Consider the following 19850-nt stretch of genomic DNA (forward strand, 5'->3'; position numbering starts at 1 on the left):
GAGCTACTCGATCTGCGCGTAACCACCGCACACGATGTCGTCGGCACCACCTACCACGGCGCTGCCCACCTTTTACTGGGTCGTCTTCGGCCTCTATGAGCCACTGCTCACGATCCTCGGGTTTATGGGTGCCATCGTTGACCCGAAGACGGTAAGTGGTGTGCCTTCTGCCCCAGTCCGGGCTGCAGCCTGATCCATGCGCCTCTGCAAGACCCACGACCAACAGGCACCTTGGCCCGCGGGCGGGCCCCCTGCGGACATGCCCCTAGCGACGCGTGTCACCATCCTACAGCTAGGACACGTCGCAGGCCTGCTCGGCCTTCTCAACTTCTTCGTGCTCTCGGCATGCCGAAAGCACTTGTACTCGCAACCGGCACTCCAAGAGAAGATTGTCGGCGCGCTCCTCAAGCCGCTACTCCTTGGTGACTTCCTACACATTGGGATCACGCTCTGGGCACTTGGAGACAGCAGATGGGAGATTGCGAACTGGGGAGGGATTTTGTGGATCACAGTGGTCACCGGCTTCAGCCTGATGATCCCGAGGATGACCTGGCATATGGGGGTCGGTCGTTATGTCGACAAAAGAGACGGCTATCCCGCACTGAAGAAGCATTGATCTGGAGGGCAGCATCTATTAGCGCGTAAATTTAATACGATATGTGTAGGCTACTTGTTGGGAGGCAGGGATGTCGTTCGTTCGGCCCATTCGGAACACCCTAGGAATACCCGTAGACTGTCTTGCTTACTGTCACTCCGCGTTCGACTGGTCCAGTTATCCTGTAATACTAGAACATCAGCAAATCTGGCACTGCATACACGGTGGAGGGTGCCGTCATATTAGATCAAGAAAGAATCACCGGGCATCCAGCATCTCCAACGGAGTGTAACACTGGTTCCCTCACCACAAAATTCTAGTCATCCGGCACCCTTGTTGCAGAAGCAGTTGAAACTCACCCTGTTGTAGAATGTGTAACGGAGCAATAGTGGTCCCAAACATTGTGGACGGCACCATCGCCCGTACACTTCAGCGACCAAGTGACTTCGACCCGGCATCGTCTTGAGGAGGTAATGACGGCCGATTTAACCTACTTCTCCGCGCATGCCACCAGTCTAGAACCCAAGACTGGATGAGCCCGAAAGCCGCAGAAGAAGCCCAGTACACCTCGATACTCTGATGCAATGTGTTAGTCAGCCCATTTCAAAGAAGAGTGGCTTACCCCTGGTACGATGGCCGCAATGAGAATGCGAGCGACTGACAGGAATCTCAGGCTGGACTGCACGATCCGCCCTGGTTCCAATACGATCTCCCCTTTCGCCCGACGCTTCGCGACCCAGTCATCGACTCTCGCTTGTCTCTGCGCTGCAACTGCACTTGCGAACCACCGAGTGCTCTCACGTTCGCAAGCGTATAAGGCCAATCACAATGGGTAGCGTCAATGTGGATCCGAGTGTGAAAGCGACGTCAGCGTGAGGAACGACTCCGAGTCGAAAACAGTCGGCGACTGCGATGCTCTATTGAGGACCATGCTGAAGCCGACAAAGAGAGGCAATGTGTGAGAGGCGGAATGAGCATGGTCGGGAGCGGCGTGCAGCCATGCTGCACGAGCAGCTCTTTCTTGCGTGTGTCGCCTGTCAAGACTTGAGCATAGTAGCAGAGGCGACCAGACTGAATCTCACCAATGGCTTCAGCCTCTTGTTGCGCTCTTTGCGTGCGTCTTCGATCTCCCCTCGGTAGCCATCCCTCTTCATGGCCGCGATAACTTGCTTGTGAAGCTCCGGCATCTCTTGCTGGAGCTGAGGCATCACGACGTTCTCTGCCTTCCATTGCCGATTCTTTGCCTATACGGCCGGAATGGCGTTACAGAATAGCTGCGCCATCTAATACACGAGAAACATACCCAGACGGAGAATGGCACAGTAAATACGAGGCGGGATACCGCTGTCACGAGGATGATTGTCGCGGAGTATGGCGGCAGGCTCTCAGGATATGGGAGCGCGATGGCAAGGTCCAGAAACCCATCTGTGAGTGTTTGGATAGCAGATGATGTAAATCTGCGAGGACGAGGTGGACGTGCCCGAGGGGGACGAAGTGCGTGTCTGGCCGGACGCACGAGCGACGACCTGGTGAACATGAAGGTGAGATCGGCGCCTGGTCAGTATACAGACGCTCACGCTTGATTTTTGCATTCATAGGTGCGATGACCTCAGTCTCAAGATCTCTGGCAACTCTCAAACGCACTCGCTGCAGATGGCTCATACATAATCGTCGATGGAATGTATCATTGCGAAGCCAGATATCCATGCACTGGTGGCGATCGAGAATGTCATATGCATGCAGTATATGCGCACCATAATCATAGCTACATGTAAGAGCGCGCTGCCCCTCCCCTATCAGCAACCAACCTCCGCAACTCGCCCGTTCAGAACACCAACTGGTGAGGGAACTGGCCCTTCGACAGACCCCAACTCGACTTCAAGTACTTGTTGAGGCTCTCCGTCTTCTTGACGGCAGCGATGACAGCAGCGTCAACCGCCTTCTGGTCAGCCGCCTTCGACTCGGGGAACGCCTCCTTCTCCTTCGGCTTGCCCTCAGCGAAGAACTCTTCCTCTGCTGAGCGGGAGCCCTTCTTGGCGGGCTTGGCGAAATACGCGTCGTTGAACTTCTCGTCGACCTAAAATACAGTCAGCGATTCGGTCTTTGAGTGTATAAAGGTGTATGCGCTCACCTTGAAGTCGCCGAGGTCGACCTTGGTGGAGGTCGCAATCACGTAGGCCTGGTTCACCCGTCGGAGGGGGACACCGTTGACCTTATACGGGCCAGTAACGAGGAGCAGACCGCTCTCGATCTGCTTGAGGAAAACGACGCGCTTTCCCCGGAAGCGACCAGCGAGGAGAATGAGGACGGTGCCGGGAGTGATGGATGTGCGGAGCCTCGCAGGCTTGGGGGTCTTACGGCTTTTCTTGGGTTGGCGGATGTCCTCCGCGGGGTAGAAACGGGGTGCCTTTGCAACGGGCACAAGACGCTTGCCGCCGTTCTTCTCTCCTCCAACCTGGACCTCCTTCGTCGCCGCAGCTTCTGCAGCAGCCGGCTTCTCGGTGTTTTTGGGGCCCTTGTAGAGGCCACGGCGCGCGAAGACTTGGGAGCGAGAGAGGCGTCCCACGCTGGGGGCAATTTCCTTGCTGCGGGCCATCTGGTAGGATGTGTTGGTTAGTGAGAAAGGTTTGACGCGGGCCTGTAGGGGCAGCTTCATCCGGGATGACATCCTCGCATCCAGCCAAAATCTCCTTCCATCAACGCCAATGGACTGGCAGCATCAAACGATACCTCCCCTAGCATGCCCTCCAGGTCAACGAAGAGGAATCGGTGCTCACTGAGTCGGGTCTTGAGGATTGCTGGACTGTGTTGACAGCCCTTACGGTGGCAAGTCGAATGTGCGGCAGTGCTTAGTCAGCGATCTGGATGAGTGACCAAATCGGGCGCAGTGGCGGCGAAAGCCCCAGGCGCCCGAGGTATGAGACTAGCGCCCGAGCGCACATTCGTTCTCTCCAGAGTGTGGGCCGCTGGTTTATGACACTCTGCCATCTCAGAGCCACTGCGCGCAGAGCTCCGTGTTCCGCCAGGACATTTCTCTATAGCTCATTGCGTACGCCTCGCATCCGCAGCTCATCCTTTCAACTGAACTCGTCGAAGATGTCCACCCACACGGCTTCTACGCGTTAGATTCATGATCCTTTGGCGTATGCTATCGTTAGCGACTGACTGTTGGCCGGTTTGTACTTGCAGAAGATGATCGGTACATGATCTGGTTAGACATAGACAACACTCTGTATTCTGCCAGCACGCGGATCTCTCAAGCAATGGGCGAGCGTATACATGGTCTCGCTCATTCCCTTGGTGCGAGCGCATGACAGTACTTAATCAGTACTCCTGTCAGCCTACTTCCTGGCGTTGGGCTTTCCTGAAGAAGAAGCGTCGGAGCTGCATCACAAGTACTACACGGAATACGGCCTGGCGCTCCGCGGTCTCGTAAGGCACCACCAAATCGGTGAGCAACAACCTGCAGTTATCCTAGCGTGTCGTTCCGAACCAACACTCTACCAGACGCATTGGACTTCGATCGCAAATGTGATGGGTCGCTGCCCTTGGAGGACATACTAAAGCCAGACCTCAAGCTACGGAAACTCCTTGAGGACATCGACCGCAGCAAGGCTCGGGTATGGGCGTTGACGAACGCGTACCAAGCAGTACGTCTGTCTGTATGGGGCTTAATATCATTGTACGGTGACTGAGCTGCGCGATCTTTACACAGCATGCCAAACGTGTCCTACGCATCCTCGGCGTTGAGGATCAAGTGGAAGATGTAGTCTTCTGCGACTACTCAAACCCACAATTCGCATGCAAACCAGAGCCGGGGTACTTCCACATTGTACGTATCGGACAGGTCCAATATATTCCATTGGGCGTGATGTTGAGCGTGTCACAGGCCATGCAGAAAGCCAACTTCCAGGATCTGTCCAAGTGCTGCTTTGTGGATGACAGCAGGACCAATGTGCGCGCTGCTAAACAGCTTGGATGGGGCAGATGCGTGCACTTCTGCGAACGCGGTCTCGTGGCTGTAGAAGGCGGCAAGGCCAAGGAGATAGGAAAGAATAATGTACCAGATGCTGAGGACGAAGGCATCACAGTCATCACGGATCTGGAGGAACTGAGGACTGTTTGGTCTGACCTCTTCAAATCAGAATAGTGTATAGTAGATGTGTACAAGATGTAATTGTGACGAACAGCTTGTGGGCAGTCTTAGCAGGGAATCAGAAGAGCATGACCGACACAACTTGTGTCGACTCCGTCGCCTCCAGTATGACCCCGTCGAACCCCAGCAAGCCTGCGAATAAGGGTCAGTGAGGGCCTATGGCAAGGAAGAACGACGTGCGCACGAGTTTTCGAACTAGGGAGCGTAAGCCCATCGTCTTCGTCAGTTCGGTCGAGAAGCATGGTGGGGGGTTGCTCCTTCGGTCCCAGAAAGTGGCTTATCGTATCTACCTGGCGGGCATGCTATGAGGACATGGCGATTACTACAGAACACCACAGACCGCCTACTTACTGTGTCATAGAACCTGACACGAGGCGGGGTCTCTGCATGTCGTTGAGTGACTCTCGCAAGCGACTCGACGCATCCGCACATACCGTCTTCGTCATCTTCCGGCTTACCTTCGATCTCCCATGGACATCGTTTGTATCTCTGGAACAATGGAGACCCGGGCTGGGTGCAAATGTTAGTCCTGAAGTTGATGTTCCTCTCAACCATTGCGCACCACGTTAGTATGGATGACAATCTTCTTTACCAGATGTGTCGTCCCATCAACGAGGAAGTCAAATCCATGTTGAAGATAATTGTAGAAGTCTGCGAATGTTGTAACCTACAAACGCAAGATGGTGGGTAAGAGACCTACAATCTGTGTCCGCGTCCTCGTCTTCACCAGAGCGTCTCGAATGAATAGCCATCCGGTCGTCCTCTTTATAGTGTATTCGAAGCGGTGGGCCAAGATCGCACGTTAAATCTTGTGCGGAGGTCGCTCCCAAACGTATCTGGACGGGCTCTGTTCCCGACGGATAGAAATACAGGTCCGCGCCTTCGTGGACCTACAGAACTAGCCTGAGACGTATAGTACGCTGGTCATAGAAAGTATGCTACCTTCAATACAGCCTTATGTAACTCACCATACATTGCAGGGCACTCGACCACTTCGTCGAGAGCATCTCTGACTTCGCCATTCACACTCTTCTGGGTGATTACGACTCGCTTCACTTCCTGCATCTTATCCTCTGTGTGCGTTGATGTTCCCTTCAAGCCCTCGTTCCGACTGTCTTCTTCAAAACTGAATAGAACACCGGGGTAACGGAGGTCGTCTCCGGGATACGTAGGACCGAAAGTGCGGCTCACGCCGACTCGCCTGAAGACCTCATCCGTGGAGGACAAGATAGCCTCCTTGAACTTGAGTGTAACGGGCGGATTTGGATCCCGCAGCTTTCTGAGACAGATAGTGTGCAGCCGCTGGTGTTGACCGGAGAATAACAGGTCCAAATGTGGTCGGATATGCAGGATGATAGGGGTGACGGAGGAGTCAGGATCGAACTTGACATCGACCAGAGGAAACGCATGTTGCATGCATCGTAGCATATCGAGCACATTCCACAACGAGGTTCCTGAGCGATGCACATTCAACGTAGTCCAATACTATGTCAGGAAACGTTGGATGATACTGACCAAGTTCAAACACGCCCAGACCCGTGCCCGGTCGGATGTCTGCCTCAAGCGTGGAGTACATCACGGAATTTAACTCGTCAAGATGTGTCGGTCTCGGGGCAGGCTAGCATGTCAAGGAGCCCCTGGCCAGCGCTGACTCGAGCGATTCCTTTGGCGATTCCTTTGCGAAGATGACTGTCGCGGTGAACCCAGGGCCGCCACAGCACCACCGAAATGGCAAGTTGGGAGACGCGCGCGTGCTCGACGCGTCCGGCGCGTCGCGTCGCGTCTCGCGTCTCGCAGTCTTGCCACATTTTGTCTCCGTCTACTTTAGCTCCGACCACCACCTGCGATGGCCGACCCGAGGCAAAGAGTCATCATCAAGGTAAGTATTTGTGAAGCTCCTGTGAACGACACTGACACTGACTACGGCATGCAGGTCTTCAGAAAATACAGTCATTCGTTGGGGCCTGAATCATTAGAGTTCTTGGAGGAGATCCTGGAGCGCCACGAGATACCGGACGAAGATGCCGAGTTCTCTATTGAGTGGATAGCGAAGGAGTATAACAAGCAAGATGGTACGTTGCTGCGGTCTCAAGTACTGACCCTAGTACTCAAATGTTTCCCGCAGACGCGCAGATGAAGGTGTCATTGGATGTACTTCAACGTGTTTACGACGCGTTTCAAAACAACGGGGACAATTCCGCTGAACAGGAGCAGAAGCCGTTGATCCTGACAGTCACCTGCACTTCATAGACGCGTTCGATATGCCGCTCTGGCATTGGTCTCATGAAAGGAGCACGTTCGAGAGGCAAGTGCCGTTGAGTATCTTGGTTGTAATACATTGCTGACTTCTGGCATAGAGCGGGAGGACCTCTCACAATATCTGGCTCTGCAGACTCTCAGATCATGGCCATGCGGAACAGACTGAATGTCATAAGACAGACAGTCCTTCGAAATGACCACTTCTCCCCATCAACCTTACCATCGCGTGACCGTGAACGCCTCCTAACGGTATGTTGCTCAAGAAACATGATGTTCAGCTGCTGAGATTGTGCAGCTACGGTCCACAAAACAACTTCTAGGACGTTCAAAAGAGCGCTTCCTATTATTTGGCATGCTCTCTCATAACAAGGAGGGAAAGCTTTGTCTTGAAGATCAAGACGGTTCTGTCGAGCTTGATTTTTCTCTGCTAGTAAGCTGTAGCGCTCTCAGCTCGTACTTATGATCACCTCATACACATGAGTTAGGACCAACCAAGCGAAGGACTGTTCACAGAAGGATGTTTCGCTCTCGTCGAGGGAGACTACACCGAAGACGCGACATTAAGTGTCATTGCTGTCGGACACCCACCGTGTGAAAGCAGAGAATCAGCGAGGTATGTTCTTGCGGAACTCGGTGCTCCAGTATCTCATTAGATCCTAGGTCGATCTACGGCCACATTGACTTCCTTGGGAAGGGCGCGACTACCCTGCTAGAAGAGTCAGTAATTTAAATTCTACTACTCATGGACGGATATTGAGATAGCTGATAGACGCAACTGGCAGCCCGTGTCCGCCTAGACATTCCAGACCTGCGTTTTTCGTTCTATCCGATGTTTGGTTAGATCATCCTGACACACTCCGAGGCTTGAGGAAGATGTTCGATCATTGCATGGAAAACAGCTTCATCCCGAGAGTTATGGTTCTGTGCGGCAACTTCAGCAGGCGTGGTCTCTTACAAGCGGACAGCCGAGAGGCACGTCAATTTCAAGGTAGGCCGGGTACACCGGGCGTTGCTCTACGTAGAATCTGACCAATGTCACTGCTGCAGACCACTTGGATAGCTTGGCGGACTTGATCGCAGCGTATCCTCTTATAACGCGCACAACGCACTTCGTATTTGTTCCCGGCCCTCTGGACATTGCAGTGAACTCTGCTCTGCCTAGGTGGCCATTGATGTCGTCCTTCGTCGCCCGTCTCAAATCGCGCATACCAAAGGTGCATTTCGGAACTAATCCCTGCCGAATCAAATTCTTCGAGCAGGAGATCGTCATATTCAGGGAAAATCTCATGGCGAGGATGCTGCGAAACCTCGTGGGCGTGAAACCTAATGTGCACACGGACGACCTCAAGCGATATGTGAGTACCTGACGGACTCCCTATGGTCTCACCAGATAACCAGGGACTCATGTCGTGCAGCTCGTACAATCAGTCTTGGATCAAAGCCACCTTGTTCCATTGACAACGTCCATACAACCTATCCTGTCGGACTTCGACCATGCCCTGCGGCTTTATCCGCTTCCTACCGCCGTAAGTTTCCACCAGATGGTCAACCTATACTGACCATTGACATGCCTGTCACAAGGTTGTGCTCGCCGACAAATATGACCGATACCAGATGACGTACGAAGGATGCCATGTCTTCAATCCTGGCAGTTTTGTAGGTAACTCGTTTACGTTCTCGGCATATACGCCTTCGCGGCGAGAGTCAGAAGAATGGTAGGTCGTTTTGCAGGCATGTCGCTGAGTTGTCGAGCCACTCACCATACGATTTCAACAGCATACTAGATCTTGAGGGCGAGTAAAAGAGTAAGAGGAGGGACATCGCCCGTTATCCGGTTGTAAGCCTGGCGTACAGCGCTGTAAACACATCGTTATAGTAAGCTAAGGCGTTCCGAGGTCTAAACATCAACTGTTTCGAGCTTGAGGCTGTGACGAGAATCGAGATGCTGGGATAGCACGGTGCTTCAACGTTTCTAAACACAAAAATATATCAGTCTAGGGTTTTCTAATTGAGTCTCAAGACTAGATACCAGATGGCACTTTCACTCGCGCACGACCATGTTGGGAAGTCAACAGGCCGCGGCCGGAGAGGCATGGCAGGACCTGTCCGAACGCGAGTCGGATCGGAGGATGCAATGAGGCTCCGAGTCTGCGGATGCATCTCAGATCCAGATCATGATTCCGGGGCTCGCGTGGCTGTGATCCGGGAAGGCGCTTGCCAAGTCTTCCGCTCATCAGAGTGTGCCGTCCAAGCGCCGTCCATGCCGACAAGCGTGTCGCCGCGCCTCAACCTCCTCCATCCACCCCCTCACTTGCCAGACATAAGTACACGACTGCGACCCTATATACTGGCCTGACTTGCTTATGCTGAGGATACGACCTCATAACGTGGAGAGACCCATCTCACTCGGCTCGTTTGAGAGACGCCAGAGTATACTCCGTTCCTTGCACATCTGAATACTACTCTACGTGCGTCTCCCTATCCTTGTGAGCAGTACAGATGCTGACTTGTGTGTTTAGATCCTCGCTATGCTTCTGTCTGTCTTCTCAATATTGAAGGCCCTCTTTCTCGGGAGCCCGGTGGACACGGGTTCTGGGCTTTCCTCCTGGTATGGGTCGTCCGGATCGTCACACTGTCCTTCATATTCCGCATGTATGCGGGGCCTGCTCTACTCAAGCTCGTCTCAAAGCGTCTTCGAGTGCGTAGTGTCAGCCTTCGCTCCATACGCGGAATATACTTCCGTGCTGGAAGCGGCACGATCCGCATTGACCGCGTCGGCATTTCATACCATCGCCCATCTCCTACGACGGCTAGTCGTTTGACGCTTCTCGTCGAGGGATTGAAGGTCGAACTTAGCAAAGACACCGAACCACAGCTACGCCCCTCGCTCAAGCGTAGGCGCTCCTCGCCTGCAAGTCGTTTCGGTGACCGCGTGCGTCTGGCGACCTTCGCTGCCTTGCGGTCAACATGGAACTTCCTGGATCCTTATGTCCGTCCATTCATACGAACGTCAATCGTTTCGGTTCTTCGGTTCGTCATCCGTGCGCTACCGGCCCTCACTCAAGTCATCGACTTCGAACTCGACTCGGCCGTGGCCACCTATGCTGCACTTCCTGGCGTCGAACTCGTCCTGAAGCAGGCAAAGGTCAAGACAAAAGTATCGCTATCTATAGTGGATAATGTCGTAATCCCTGGAGCTTCGGCTGCACCCAACCCCAACCGTTCCGGGGTCACAGGCGTTTCGCCAGCGTCGCAGACTGGAACGCCAGGGTTCAGAATAGCCTGCGACGCACCTGGGACAGAGCATGGGGAGCTACGCAGGTGACCGCCTCATTGTCTCTACGCCTCAAAGGTATCTCGGCTACTGCGTCCCCTTTGGCTCTGAAGGATATGCCGACGGCCCTCCATGCGAGTGAGTGGCTAATGAAAAATGGACTCTGTACATTTGTTGACGCAACATGACCATAGGCACGAGATGCTTCATATATCTACCAGGGACCAAATTCAAAGCGTCGGTTCGCATCGATCCTCACCGCGCCGTCGAGTCGCATAGCGTGGAGACAACTCTACTTGTCGATTCTTTGGACGTACACACCGACGTCATCCAGTATCTTTTGAAGCGGTTGAGCGCCGGAAAGAAGGCGAAGACGAATGGCACTGCTACAGGTAACGAAAACTCGAGTTCATCTCCCGTGAACCCTCTCCCGCCAGGGTTTGGCCCGCCTTCGCCGCTACTCAGCCCGTGGTCGCCCGTCCGGAGCCCACTCTCGCCTTCACACCGAGTTTCATTCTCAGCGCTTTCCCCACCAGATCCTAGGCCGCTCTCTCCACGAGCTAGCACGTTTTCACCGAATGAGAGCAGCCCACTTTCACCATCTCCAGCAACTACTCGCAAGCCGATGTGGTCGTCCCCCATGTCTCCTGGTTCGCCATTGATGGAAGCATTTCTTCCGTATGTATACTGACTTATGTGATTGACCTGGTGACTGATGCCCCCCCCTATACAGGCATCGCTGAAACTGGGCTGGGGCGCCAAGCCGATTCCAGTACGCAGGCTCAATAGCCGCAATGTTCAGTACGCCTACTACATCTATCTCGCTGGAACTGCACTGACGTGCAATGGTACTCTAGTCGCGTCTAGCATTCCTGAAGGGCATTGACATTACGGTCTCGAAGCTGACAATGAAGCACTCTCTGCCTAGGATAGAGACAGGCGTCGCCCAGACCTTCGAGATGGCACTACATGACTTCCATGTCGGAGCGGGCCTCAGTCATCCCGATACGACACCGCTGCACCGGCAACACCTTGGTTCTAGGAGTGTACCCAACGACCCCCTTAGCTCGGACGTTTACCGTCTCACAGTTTCTGCTCATCAAGTGACGTTGGACCGGTTTGGTTCGGGCGCACTGGTGGATCACCTTCGACTACTGTCCATCAGCTCCATCTTCGCGGGGGCCGTCGTCTCGCAATGGCCAACACCCTGGTTGAAGGGCCCGGCGTTCATGTCGGGTGACCCAAACTCTCAGCTACTGGCCATCGACGTAGAGTTGGGCACTGTGGAAGTGACGGAGAGGTTGGAAGTCTTGCATGCCATGATGGCGAAGACAAAGCCGCCAAAGCCAAAGACCGAGGCACGCTCACCGTTGCCTACGGTGCTCTCCCCGGTGCCGCGCATCGCCTTCGGCTTCAAGGTCGGCCCTGTCGTGGCTCGCCTCATCTCGCTGAGCCCGGGAAATGACGAGACGCCGTTTGCATTGGAAGCGCGGACTGACGGCCTGGCAATCTCGTTGCATTCTCAGTATGTGTCGCTGCCGGACAAACGATTGGCGCACGTGTCGCACGATCGTATTGGGCTACAGATGGACGTCCTCCTTGCTTGTCAGCTGCAGCGCACCTTCGTCGGCGTGTGCATGAGTGCCAACAGCGGTGGGAGCAACCCCGCGAGAGCTTGCTCTCCATTGACACCATACAGGTCACGGCGAGCGGTAACGCCCTTGGCGACGTTGCGGACGAAGTGCATAACACCGTTACCGTCGATGTACCCTCTGCGTATACGGATCTCCAGTGTTCTACGGAAGCCATCTCCGTTGAGCTGTGGCAGCCCGACGTCATCAAAGCTCTTTCCAGTATCCTAGCAAGCTTCGCTGGCACACCGAATCCCCCGTCACCATCGCCCCGTTCTCGTGCACTTGAACAGTTGCCCTTCGGTCTGTCCGCCTCCGTAGCTGTTGGACGCTTTGTTCTGTTTGTCACGGCTCCGGACATCGCGCCTACGGAGGATCTGGGAATCTCGCGCGGGATCGCAGTGCATCTGGGTGCTTGCTTCAGTTATTGCGCCGTCCATAGCAGGCACGCCGAGCGCATCCATGGCATCCGGCCACGGAGTCAGACCCGCCTGCGGTTGTCGCTGCCGACGGAACATGTCATGAAAGCGGTGGCCGGGAGCAGTCCGCCTGTAGCAACTCGGAGCACTCGGGCTCTAGTAGGGGTCAACCTCTGGGACATGGTTGTCAGAGATGCCGTTGCGACTAAATTCTCTGCCGACGATCCGTATTGTCTCGCGGAACTGGACGCTGAGCTCGGCACACGAGAGTTCCTACGCATCAGAAGCATCGACGTCGAAGGAATCTTGACCGGCGTCCGTCCGAATGGTGCGTTCCAACCAGTGCATAAGGACGAGCTGGTCATCACGGCCACCGCGTCACTAATTCGTGGCACCCTCCGTCTCGCTCAACTCTACAACGTCTTGCTTGCTGTGAAGACGCTACAATCTATCGCGCCTTCCCGACCGAAGAGCAGCCAGCCTAGCTCCACTACCTCTGTGCTAGTGACACTGCAGTGCGATATCAAGCAGATGCAGCTCCTCTTGCTGTTACCTGTGCAGACAAAGCTGTACTTGCGAGCCTCGTATCTGTGCTGCGATGTGACTTCCCAGTCGACTGTTGCGATCAAATGGAGCAGCATAGTTCTGGCAGTCAACGCGTCCACGGTGCGTGATGGTGTACAGCGAGAGGAATGGGAGGAATTTGCATGTCTCGCCGATTGGCGTGTGAGCTTACCACTCAAGACTCGCCCCCTCGTGGTCAATGTCGAAGCCGACGGCGCACGTCTACGCATACCCTTCGACTACGTTCTGGCCGATCTCATCCTCGACATCAACTTGACTATCAAGAGCGCGAAACATCTTGTTCGTATGGTAGCCGCAGGCAAGTACCACAGACCGACCGCGCCGGAAGCCGAATCAGCGAAGGTGTTGCCCAAAATGATAGTCAAATACGCTGCTTGACCGTGGAGGCTGCCGACGAAGAGTTCGAGTCTAGGCTTGGGCTGATCTGGCGGGCGGGATTCCCAGCAGCCGGGCTTCGGCGGGAACGAGATGAAGCCTTCGAGGCGAAGGTATCGACAATTTCTGCGTCACAATCGACCCATGCGCTACCACGGACTCGCGAGGCGGAATCTGATTTCCAGTTCAGTGCTAAGCATACTGTCTCCGTTGCAGATGCACGCCAGCGCCTGTTCCAGGTTCATTCCGTCGCTTGGAGATCTGCATACTCGAAGTCCAGGTCAACTCAGGCGGCGCATGAACAGCATCGCCTACGCCATGCCCTCGGCGACCACGCGAACGCGAAGGATGTTGACGATCTTGTACAGGTCAACCCTACGAACAACCTGCCCCCTCTATTCCGCTTGACCTTCGACTCGCTGGCACTCAACCTCGAATCTCCAGCCTGCCTCATTGAAAACGTGTCCGACTTCTTGCATGACGCAGGTAGTGGGCTGCCCAAAGACACACGGTTCTCTTTGCTAGTCCCGCTGCATATTAGCTTCACTGTGTCATCAGCACGCCTCTCTCTGCGCGAGTATCCCTTACCCATGCTCAACATACCTGCGAGCAGCACATCTTCACCGGCTCTGGCATTCGACAGTGATGTCGTCATAGCAGAAGAGATGGGAAGCGAACGCTCCGTGGACTGGATCAAGTCAGTAGTCGTCAAGGAAAATTACGGTGTTCATGGTGCCTCTCCTCTCTCGATAAGTGTCCCAAAGACGATAATGCCGGTGAAATCATACGCACGCCCGACAATACGTGTCCTCACCAATGACGTGACCGATTTCGCTTGGGGCGTGAGCTACGGCGCTGCGACACAGGACCTCATGCGCGTGATGATACTCTGTCGCATGCGACTAAGGATCGTTCACCACCAATCGGCTTCTGGGACAAGGTATGCAAGGGCTCCTTGCTCACGCAAATTGACACCTCGCTCACGGCAGAAATATTCTAGCTGAGGCTTATTTTCCACTGGCGTGTAAAGGTCACGTTTGAGAATGAGGTCCATCTGCACATGAAAGGTAAGTAGGATGAAACAAAAGATGGTCTCATCATGTTGATCACACTGCCCAGGCTCGCGCGACCCGTATGAGCTAACGGGAACAGGTTCAGGCTTTGCCCTGTGTTGGCGGGGCAGTCCCAGCATCCTGATAGGGCAACCTAACGAACAGGGTGAACTCATGCAAGTGAAGAGCGACTCCATGCTAATAGTTATACCTAAGTGAGTAGTCTGCTTCTTGGATGCGTGAACTATGTGTTCACAGTGTCGGCTCAGCGTTCAAGATAAGTGGGGTGCTCAGCCAACATCTGTATCGTCGGCAACATTCTCTACTTCCAATCCAAAAAGGCTTCGCGAGGCTAAGGTTTGCGCGAAGCTGAGCTCGGCGTTCGATTCGGCATCGGCTTCGTCCTGGAACGAGCGTGTGGACCTGAATGCGATACGTGTACCGGCAAGCCCTTCGACCGCAAGTGCCGTATGTTTACGTTCCGCCCCCATTACGATGTCAAGCTCGAAACCAAAGCAGTCATTCCCGAGATCAAGGTATCTCCGCGCTTATAGCTTGAATATGATGGTGCTAACGGTTCACAGTCTGCAGCCGATTCCTACAATGGGTTTCGATCGGATTTCATCCATATGTCCATATCCCTTGAGTCTGCTCTTCACGTAAGAGAACACTCTGGCCCCCAAGCTAGTAGTCTCCACTTGTCTCCTGAAGTATTTGAGCAGTTCTGGGCCTGGTATCAATTGTTTGACCATGCGCTGTCACTACCCATCCGGCAGGGCTCCCATTACCCTCGCAAACGACCCGTCTCTCCCAAGTTTGGACAACATCTGGCGACTCTGAAATACCGATTTGCTATCTCCCAACTCTTCCTCTCTCATGTCTACGTGGACAATTCGCGCGACGCATGGGCCGACGGCGTCACCCCGTTCGTTGGCGTGAAGGCTCTCATCGATCGCTTCCAAGCGGACATGCATCAGAGGGACCAAGAAAGTACTCGCATGACGGACGAGGGGCCTCAAGTCGTCCACCATAAATCCTTCTACGCCATCGAAGTGGCGATGAAGCAGCTGGATCTCCGTACGATGTTGGCTGTGTTTCCTGAGCCACTCAAGCAACAGGTCCAGATGGACCTGTCGCCGCTTGTCAGTGATTACAGGACGAAGATCAAGACCGAGCCCATACCAGCAGACTCTCCCTGGATTGACCTGGACGACTTTGATGACGCTCAATCATCTACTGCTACGCCGGATGTACACCTATTACGCGCTGCCTTTTGTCCTCAATTCACGTACTTCAAGCGTCCGGTGGACCCAGGACTGGTACCACAGGGCAAAGTAGTTGAGCGAAGTAAGTTCGGCAATGAGGAGACACATGTGTGTTACCTTGGGAAAGAGGCTTGTATGTCACCTATCAATGGGAAGGTGGCTTTTGCTAACTCATTCGCAGCTGTGACGCAGACGCAGCTTGCACTCACAGGTGCTCGGATCAAGGAGTTGCAAGAGAAGCTGATACATAAGGCAGGCCGTACAATGGACAATGGTTTCCTCAGTGTTCCGCAAGCGAAAGCACCACATGCGGCGGACATGGTACGTTTAACGTCGACAAGTATTTTACCGGGTTTATTGACAATGAGGTATCACAGACTGGTGACGATGCAGATGATCTTCGCAAGAAAATCAACCTTCTGAACAAATATGTGGCTCACCTACACAGGGCAGATGTTACATCTAATCCCCATGCGTCGCACGGCATCCATAGCTATCAAATGCCGTCTGAAGCAGTCTCTGCAGACGATTGGGCTGAGTTCGACAATGTCTACCAGATTCACTCTCCTCAGATCTTCCTGGATCACATCATCCGCGATGTAGGCCCAGCTTCCACTCGTATGGGACCCAGCTCATGATTGCCTGTTCAGGTGATGATGCAGTACTACTACTGTTCTAGGGCCAAACGAGGTATTGAATATCATATGGCGACCCGGTCAGTATCACTACGAAAGGATGTCCTTTTGAGACTCACAGCCTTTGTTCCAGTGCCGTGAAGTTCATCCGTGACCAGGCCCGGACTGTGCTTGTTGACACACCTCAGGAGAAGGAACAACATCGAGGGCCTGTGGCCAGTGCGCAGGCTGCTGCCCTCGCGGTGCGCAATTTTCTCGTTGGGGACCATGCATCGAGTCATGCTGGCGAGGATTCACAATATCCGTCACTCGATACACCGGGACCCATGGATCCCCTCGGCGGGTGGTCTGATGGAGTCTCTCTTCGGAAGAGCCACTTCTGTCTCCTGCTCAAACCCCAGATTGTGCTTCGTAGCGGCAATGATACCGATACCGGGCCGGATTCTGTATGCATCTTAGCCGCTCTACAAGGAAAGCTGAGTTCCTTTGCCATCCTTGACGATGCAAACGCAGACGATCCAGTCAGCGGCAAAGTGATGAGTCGGTACGTCACATGTATGACTTTGTGACGATAGCTGTCTCTCACATCCGCTCCAGTAATTTTGCCTCTGTTTCCGGTCTGCAGGTGTTCTCTCCGTCTGCGGCGAATACGTCTGGAGAAGGGTCTGTACCTCTTGAGGTGCTGATCGACTTGCGCTGCGAAAACAAAGCATTCGATCGACTAGTCCCTCAAACCGATGCATCCTTCCAATACGACAAGTTCAACAGACTGCGCTTGCGCAACGACATAACCTCCATCGCGCATACGACTGAAGACAGGGATCGTCAACACGACCACTTACACAACCAGACCGTTCGTCCTGCAACATTTTCCACATTTCTGATGCCGATCTTGACAGTGCCTCTAGGACTTGATCAGAGTTCACGTCCCCCGCTTCATAGTGTCTGCCAACGACAGACATTTCCAAGCCATATCGAACATCGTCACGAACCTTGTCCTGTTCTCTAATGCCGCCTCAAAGGACCGGTCAGACAAGCTAGAGAAGATGGTCTTCAGCTACGACTTCACGAATCTGGGGTCAGCTGCGGATGTGGTGGCGGACATGCAAGCTCGTCTGCGCCATGCCTTTGAGACCAGACGCGAGGCCGTACGTAAGCTTCGCGGGGCAGGAGACCAAGGCCAGGTCGAGATATACAAGATTGATGCGCATATTATGCTCCTCGCCGAAGAGCTCAACTTGACATTCGACGCGATCAAGATGGCTCAGGACAAGTCGACAGAACATTCGAACAGAAGTCGGCTCTTTTGCTCCATGCATCTTCGTCTGACATCTCGTGGAGGATGATAGACAGACGCGAACAGCTACTAGCGAAGCTAGCTGTACGTGATATTCACTTCTACTGGCTAAGCAGGCAGGATAGTTCTCTCGTCAACAATCTGGTTGTCGGAGACCTACAGGCTTTCGATGGCGCTGCGGATGCCGAGTGGACGGAAATACTGTCAAAATACGAGGAAGCCTCTACGCATCCGCTAGTGAAGGTGTGTTCGCTCTGTAACATCTCTCCCGCTGTGTACTAATGCGGCATGTGTAGCGGAAGCTGTTCCTTCTGGCCGATTGGATCGTATTGCCTGCAGTGGGTGGCATCACAATATACGAGCGATTCGAGGTCACTCTCCACCCCATGCGGTTACAAATCGACACGCGCATTGGTCGCCGGATCATGGAATACGTCTGGCCTGCACGTCGTGAGAGGCAACAAGCGAAGGATGAGATCCAGACCTTCGATACTCTCATGGAGTCACCAATAACTGAAGAACCTGTGGACATCATCATCGTACCTGAGAGTCCCATGAGCCCGCGACGTTCTTCGTGGGACGTGTCGCCGCGGACGCGCGAAGACCCCCACAAAGCAGCAACGTCGCCTTTGCGTAAATTGGGTGCCTCGCGATCCTTCACGGACTTGCGGAAGGCCAGAACGGATTCGCTCCGACCTCCTACTCCCACTCTGCATAAAACTCGTTCAACAGAGGGATTATCGCACGAGGCACATCCTATGAGGCAGGTATCGAAGTCTGGCAGTGATGCGAAGGATCGGACGCTTCCCCTACGCAAAGGCAAGGACGTGGATGATGCCACCGAGATGAAGACTAGATCATCACAGAAAACATTTGTGTGGGTGAGAGTGAACAGGTAAGTAATGCGTCTGATGTAAACCATCAAATCACTGAATTTTGATATCGCCGTAGTCTCCATTTCTTGCTCAGCATCGCGAAGGAAGACTCCTTCCTGTGCCGGGATGCAAGGATCCGCACAAGAGATCTTGAGTATCGCAATCAGACTTCGAGTGTGCGTATCCGAGTGTTTCTACTCTAGTTAATTGACCATGACCTGTTACACAGTTCGAGGAGCTCGTGGACCAGTTCATTCCCAGCGGCCGCAACTGGCGAGGCTGGGTCAAAATGGCCTTCCAGCAGCCTCTGGTACCCGTCCTGCCGTAGCACGCGAGCTGATAGCCAAGACGAAGTGGATCAAGTCCTCATCCCACAGCCACACCCCGAAGCAGAGCCCCGTCCCTCCCGTCCTCCACATCAAGCCTCAATCCCTTCCACAGCCGACACTCCGGCACTGGGTCGTCGCCAAGCACGACGGCGTCCTCGAGCACTGTGCCCTCCGCGCCTGCCACCCCGCCAGTAGCTCCGCGAGCGGCAGTCAGCCTCAGCGACGGACGGTGCGCCGCTGAAGAGACGGCGCACGCGCTCGCTGTTCTCTCTGCATCGCAACCGCGTGTCGTCGCCCCCGCCGGTGCCGTCGGTGCCGCCGATGCCCATCGTCACGCCCGAGCTCTCTTCGGAGCCCGAGTCTCTGCAGGAGCAGACGGATGCCTCCGCGGAGAAGCGGACGCGTCGCCCGCGGGTGCTGAGCGTGTTCAAGCGGCGGCAGCACTCCGCTGGTGTCGTTCGGGGCAGCATGGAGTCGGACATGTCCAATGCCAGCGTATGTGTTTCTACCTTGTACTGAGGTGGATTGTGCTGACATCATGCTCTTCTAGCTGTCCTCTCGGCCTTCGGGACATTCGCGGGTAGAGTCCACTACGACGGACGAGTCATTCACATAGGCAACCTTCCTTACACCTTCATCTACTTACCGCATACCGCGCGTCAGCATCATCACTGCTCCCACCCTCATTGCCATCGCTACTCTACATCCGAGCATGTGTTGTATAAGCATATTTTTATGTTATCTGTATTCGTCGACTAGTCGCAGTATCTATTAATCAGAGCAATGTACAGCTGCTTCAAGACGACGACGTGCTCTACTGCGAAGGTGCGAGGTACTCAATCATCGTGCATGCGTCGTGAGGGTAGGTAAGGTGAAGGATAGTCGCTACAGCAGTTGGCGTTATCGAAACAGGACTAGTGAGTGCGGGGGTATCATACGTAGTACGCCAGTGGATTCAGTCGTCGCGCAGCACTCGTGTATAAAGGTCCAAGATGTCGGTATGTATCAGTCGCAATCAAATCGCAATGCACGCAGCATCGTCGCTCGCGTGTCCGCGCCGTCAGCGCTCCTCGTCTAGCTGCTCCGCAGGCGGCACAAGCATC

At 54.3% G+C, this 19850-nt stretch overlaps 6 protein-coding genes across 6 annotated transcripts; 4 read left to right on the forward strand and 2 right to left on the reverse strand.

Annotated features, from left to right (window-relative positions):
• Nucleotides 1–34: 34 nt before the first annotated feature.
• On the forward strand, nt 35–616 carry B0H18DRAFT_949623 (uncharacterized protein; the record flags this gene model as incomplete). Its single annotated transcript, XM_048041912.1, has 2 exons — nt 35–151; nt 227–616. 2 exons carry the CDS (start codon nt 35–37, stop codon nt 614–616), a joined length of 507 nt encoding a protein of 168 aa, XP_047901020.1.
• A 1804-nt stretch (nt 617–2420) lies between these two features.
• B0H18DRAFT_1080958 (60S ribosomal protein L6) lies at nt 2421–3191 on the reverse strand (the record flags this gene model as incomplete). Its single annotated transcript, XM_048031307.1, has 2 exons — nt 2421–2672; nt 2727–3191. 2 exons carry the CDS (start codon nt 3189–3191, stop codon nt 2421–2423), a joined length of 717 nt encoding a protein of 238 aa, XP_047901021.1.
• A 607-nt stretch (nt 3192–3798) lies between these two features.
• Nucleotides 3799–4745, forward strand: B0H18DRAFT_1080959 (pyrimidine 5-nucleotidase; the record flags this gene model as incomplete). The annotated part of the gene is made up of 5 exons (XM_048031308.1): nt 3799–3877; nt 3936–4046; nt 4103–4245; nt 4311–4427; nt 4485–4745. The coding sequence occupies 5 exons, from the start codon at nt 3799–3801 to the stop codon at nt 4743–4745; spliced, it is 711 nt and encodes a 236-aa protein (XP_047901022.1).
• B0H18DRAFT_966071 (UPF0183-domain-containing protein) lies at nt 4742–6458 on the reverse strand. Its single transcript, XM_048043307.1, has 5 exons — nt 6267–6458; nt 5694–6205; nt 5452–5641; nt 5314–5402; nt 4742–5261 (listed from the first exon to the last, which is right to left on the reverse strand). Exons 1-5 carry the CDS (start codon nt 6325–6327, stop codon nt 4974–4976), a joined length of 1140 nt encoding a protein of 379 aa, XP_047901023.1. The 5' UTR covers nt 6328–6458; the 3' UTR covers nt 4742–4973.
• Nucleotides 6459–6597: 139 nt separating this feature from the next.
• B0H18DRAFT_1080961 (DNA polymerase epsilon subunit B) lies at nt 6598–8729 on the forward strand (the record flags this gene model as incomplete). Its single annotated transcript, XM_048031309.1, has 13 exons — nt 6598–6630; nt 6685–6823; nt 6877–6912; nt 6960–7056; nt 7109–7259; nt 7306–7440; nt 7496–7623; nt 7671–7731; nt 7780–7822; nt 7852–7998; nt 8058–8365; nt 8426–8536; nt 8592–8729. The coding sequence occupies 13 exons, from the start codon at nt 6598–6600 to the stop codon at nt 8727–8729; spliced, it is 1527 nt and encodes a 508-aa protein (XP_047901024.1).
• An 801-nt stretch (nt 8730–9530) lies between these two features.
• Nucleotides 9531–19530, forward strand: B0H18DRAFT_966087 (golgi-body localization protein domain-containing protein). Its single transcript, XM_048043308.1, has 30 exons — nt 9531–9550; nt 9586–9855; nt 9886–10051; nt 10076–10231; nt 10267–10422; nt 10479–10966; nt 11018–11080; nt 11142–11915; nt 11936–13000; nt 13025–13279; nt 13306–14172; nt 14202–14234; nt 14295–14361; nt 14414–14561; nt 14616–14703; nt 14796–14882; nt 14931–15744; nt 15793–15932; nt 15989–16210; nt 16262–16326; nt 16380–16790; nt 16844–17099; nt 17155–17542; nt 17596–17786; nt 17840–18438; nt 18495–18594; nt 18648–18728; nt 18762–18956; nt 18991–19242; nt 19298–19530. The coding sequence occupies exons 1-30, from the start codon at nt 9539–9541 to the stop codon at nt 19361–19363; spliced, it is 8475 nt and encodes a 2824-aa protein (XP_047901025.1). The 5' UTR covers nt 9531–9538; the 3' UTR covers nt 19364–19530.
• The last annotated feature ends 320 nt before the right edge of the window (nt 19531–19850 follow it).

This window comes from Fomitopsis serialis (assembly GCF_022376445.1).
Source record: "Fomitopsis serialis strain Sig1Antser10 chromosome Unknown B0H18scaffold_1, whole genome shotgun sequence".
In the NCBI taxonomy this organism is placed as follows: Eukaryota; Fungi; Basidiomycota; class Agaricomycetes; order Polyporales; family Fomitopsidaceae; genus Fomitopsis; species Fomitopsis serialis.

Coding starts and splice junctions, on each gene's coding strand:
- B0H18DRAFT_966087 (XM_048043308.1), top strand. Junction 10,232..10,266: donor GGCTGCACCCAACCCCAACC/GTTCCGGGGTCA, acceptor CCAGCGTCGCAG/ACTGGAACGCCAGGGTTCAG. Junction 14,883..14,930: donor CAGTCATTCCCGAGATCAAG/GTATCTCCGCGC, acceptor AACGGTTCACAG/TCTGCAGCCGATTCCTACAA.
- B0H18DRAFT_966071 (XM_048043307.1), bottom strand. CDS start 6,327: ATGTACTCCACGCTTGAGGCAGACATCCGACCGGGCACGGGTCTGGGC. Junction 5,642..5,693: donor TACATAAGGCTGTATTGAAG/GTAGCATACTTT, acceptor CTAGTTCTGTAG/GTCCACGAAGGCGCGGACCT. Junction 5,403..5,451: donor CGAGGACGCGGACACAGATT/GTAGGTCTCTTA, acceptor CAACATTCGCAG/ACTTCTACAATTATCTTCAA.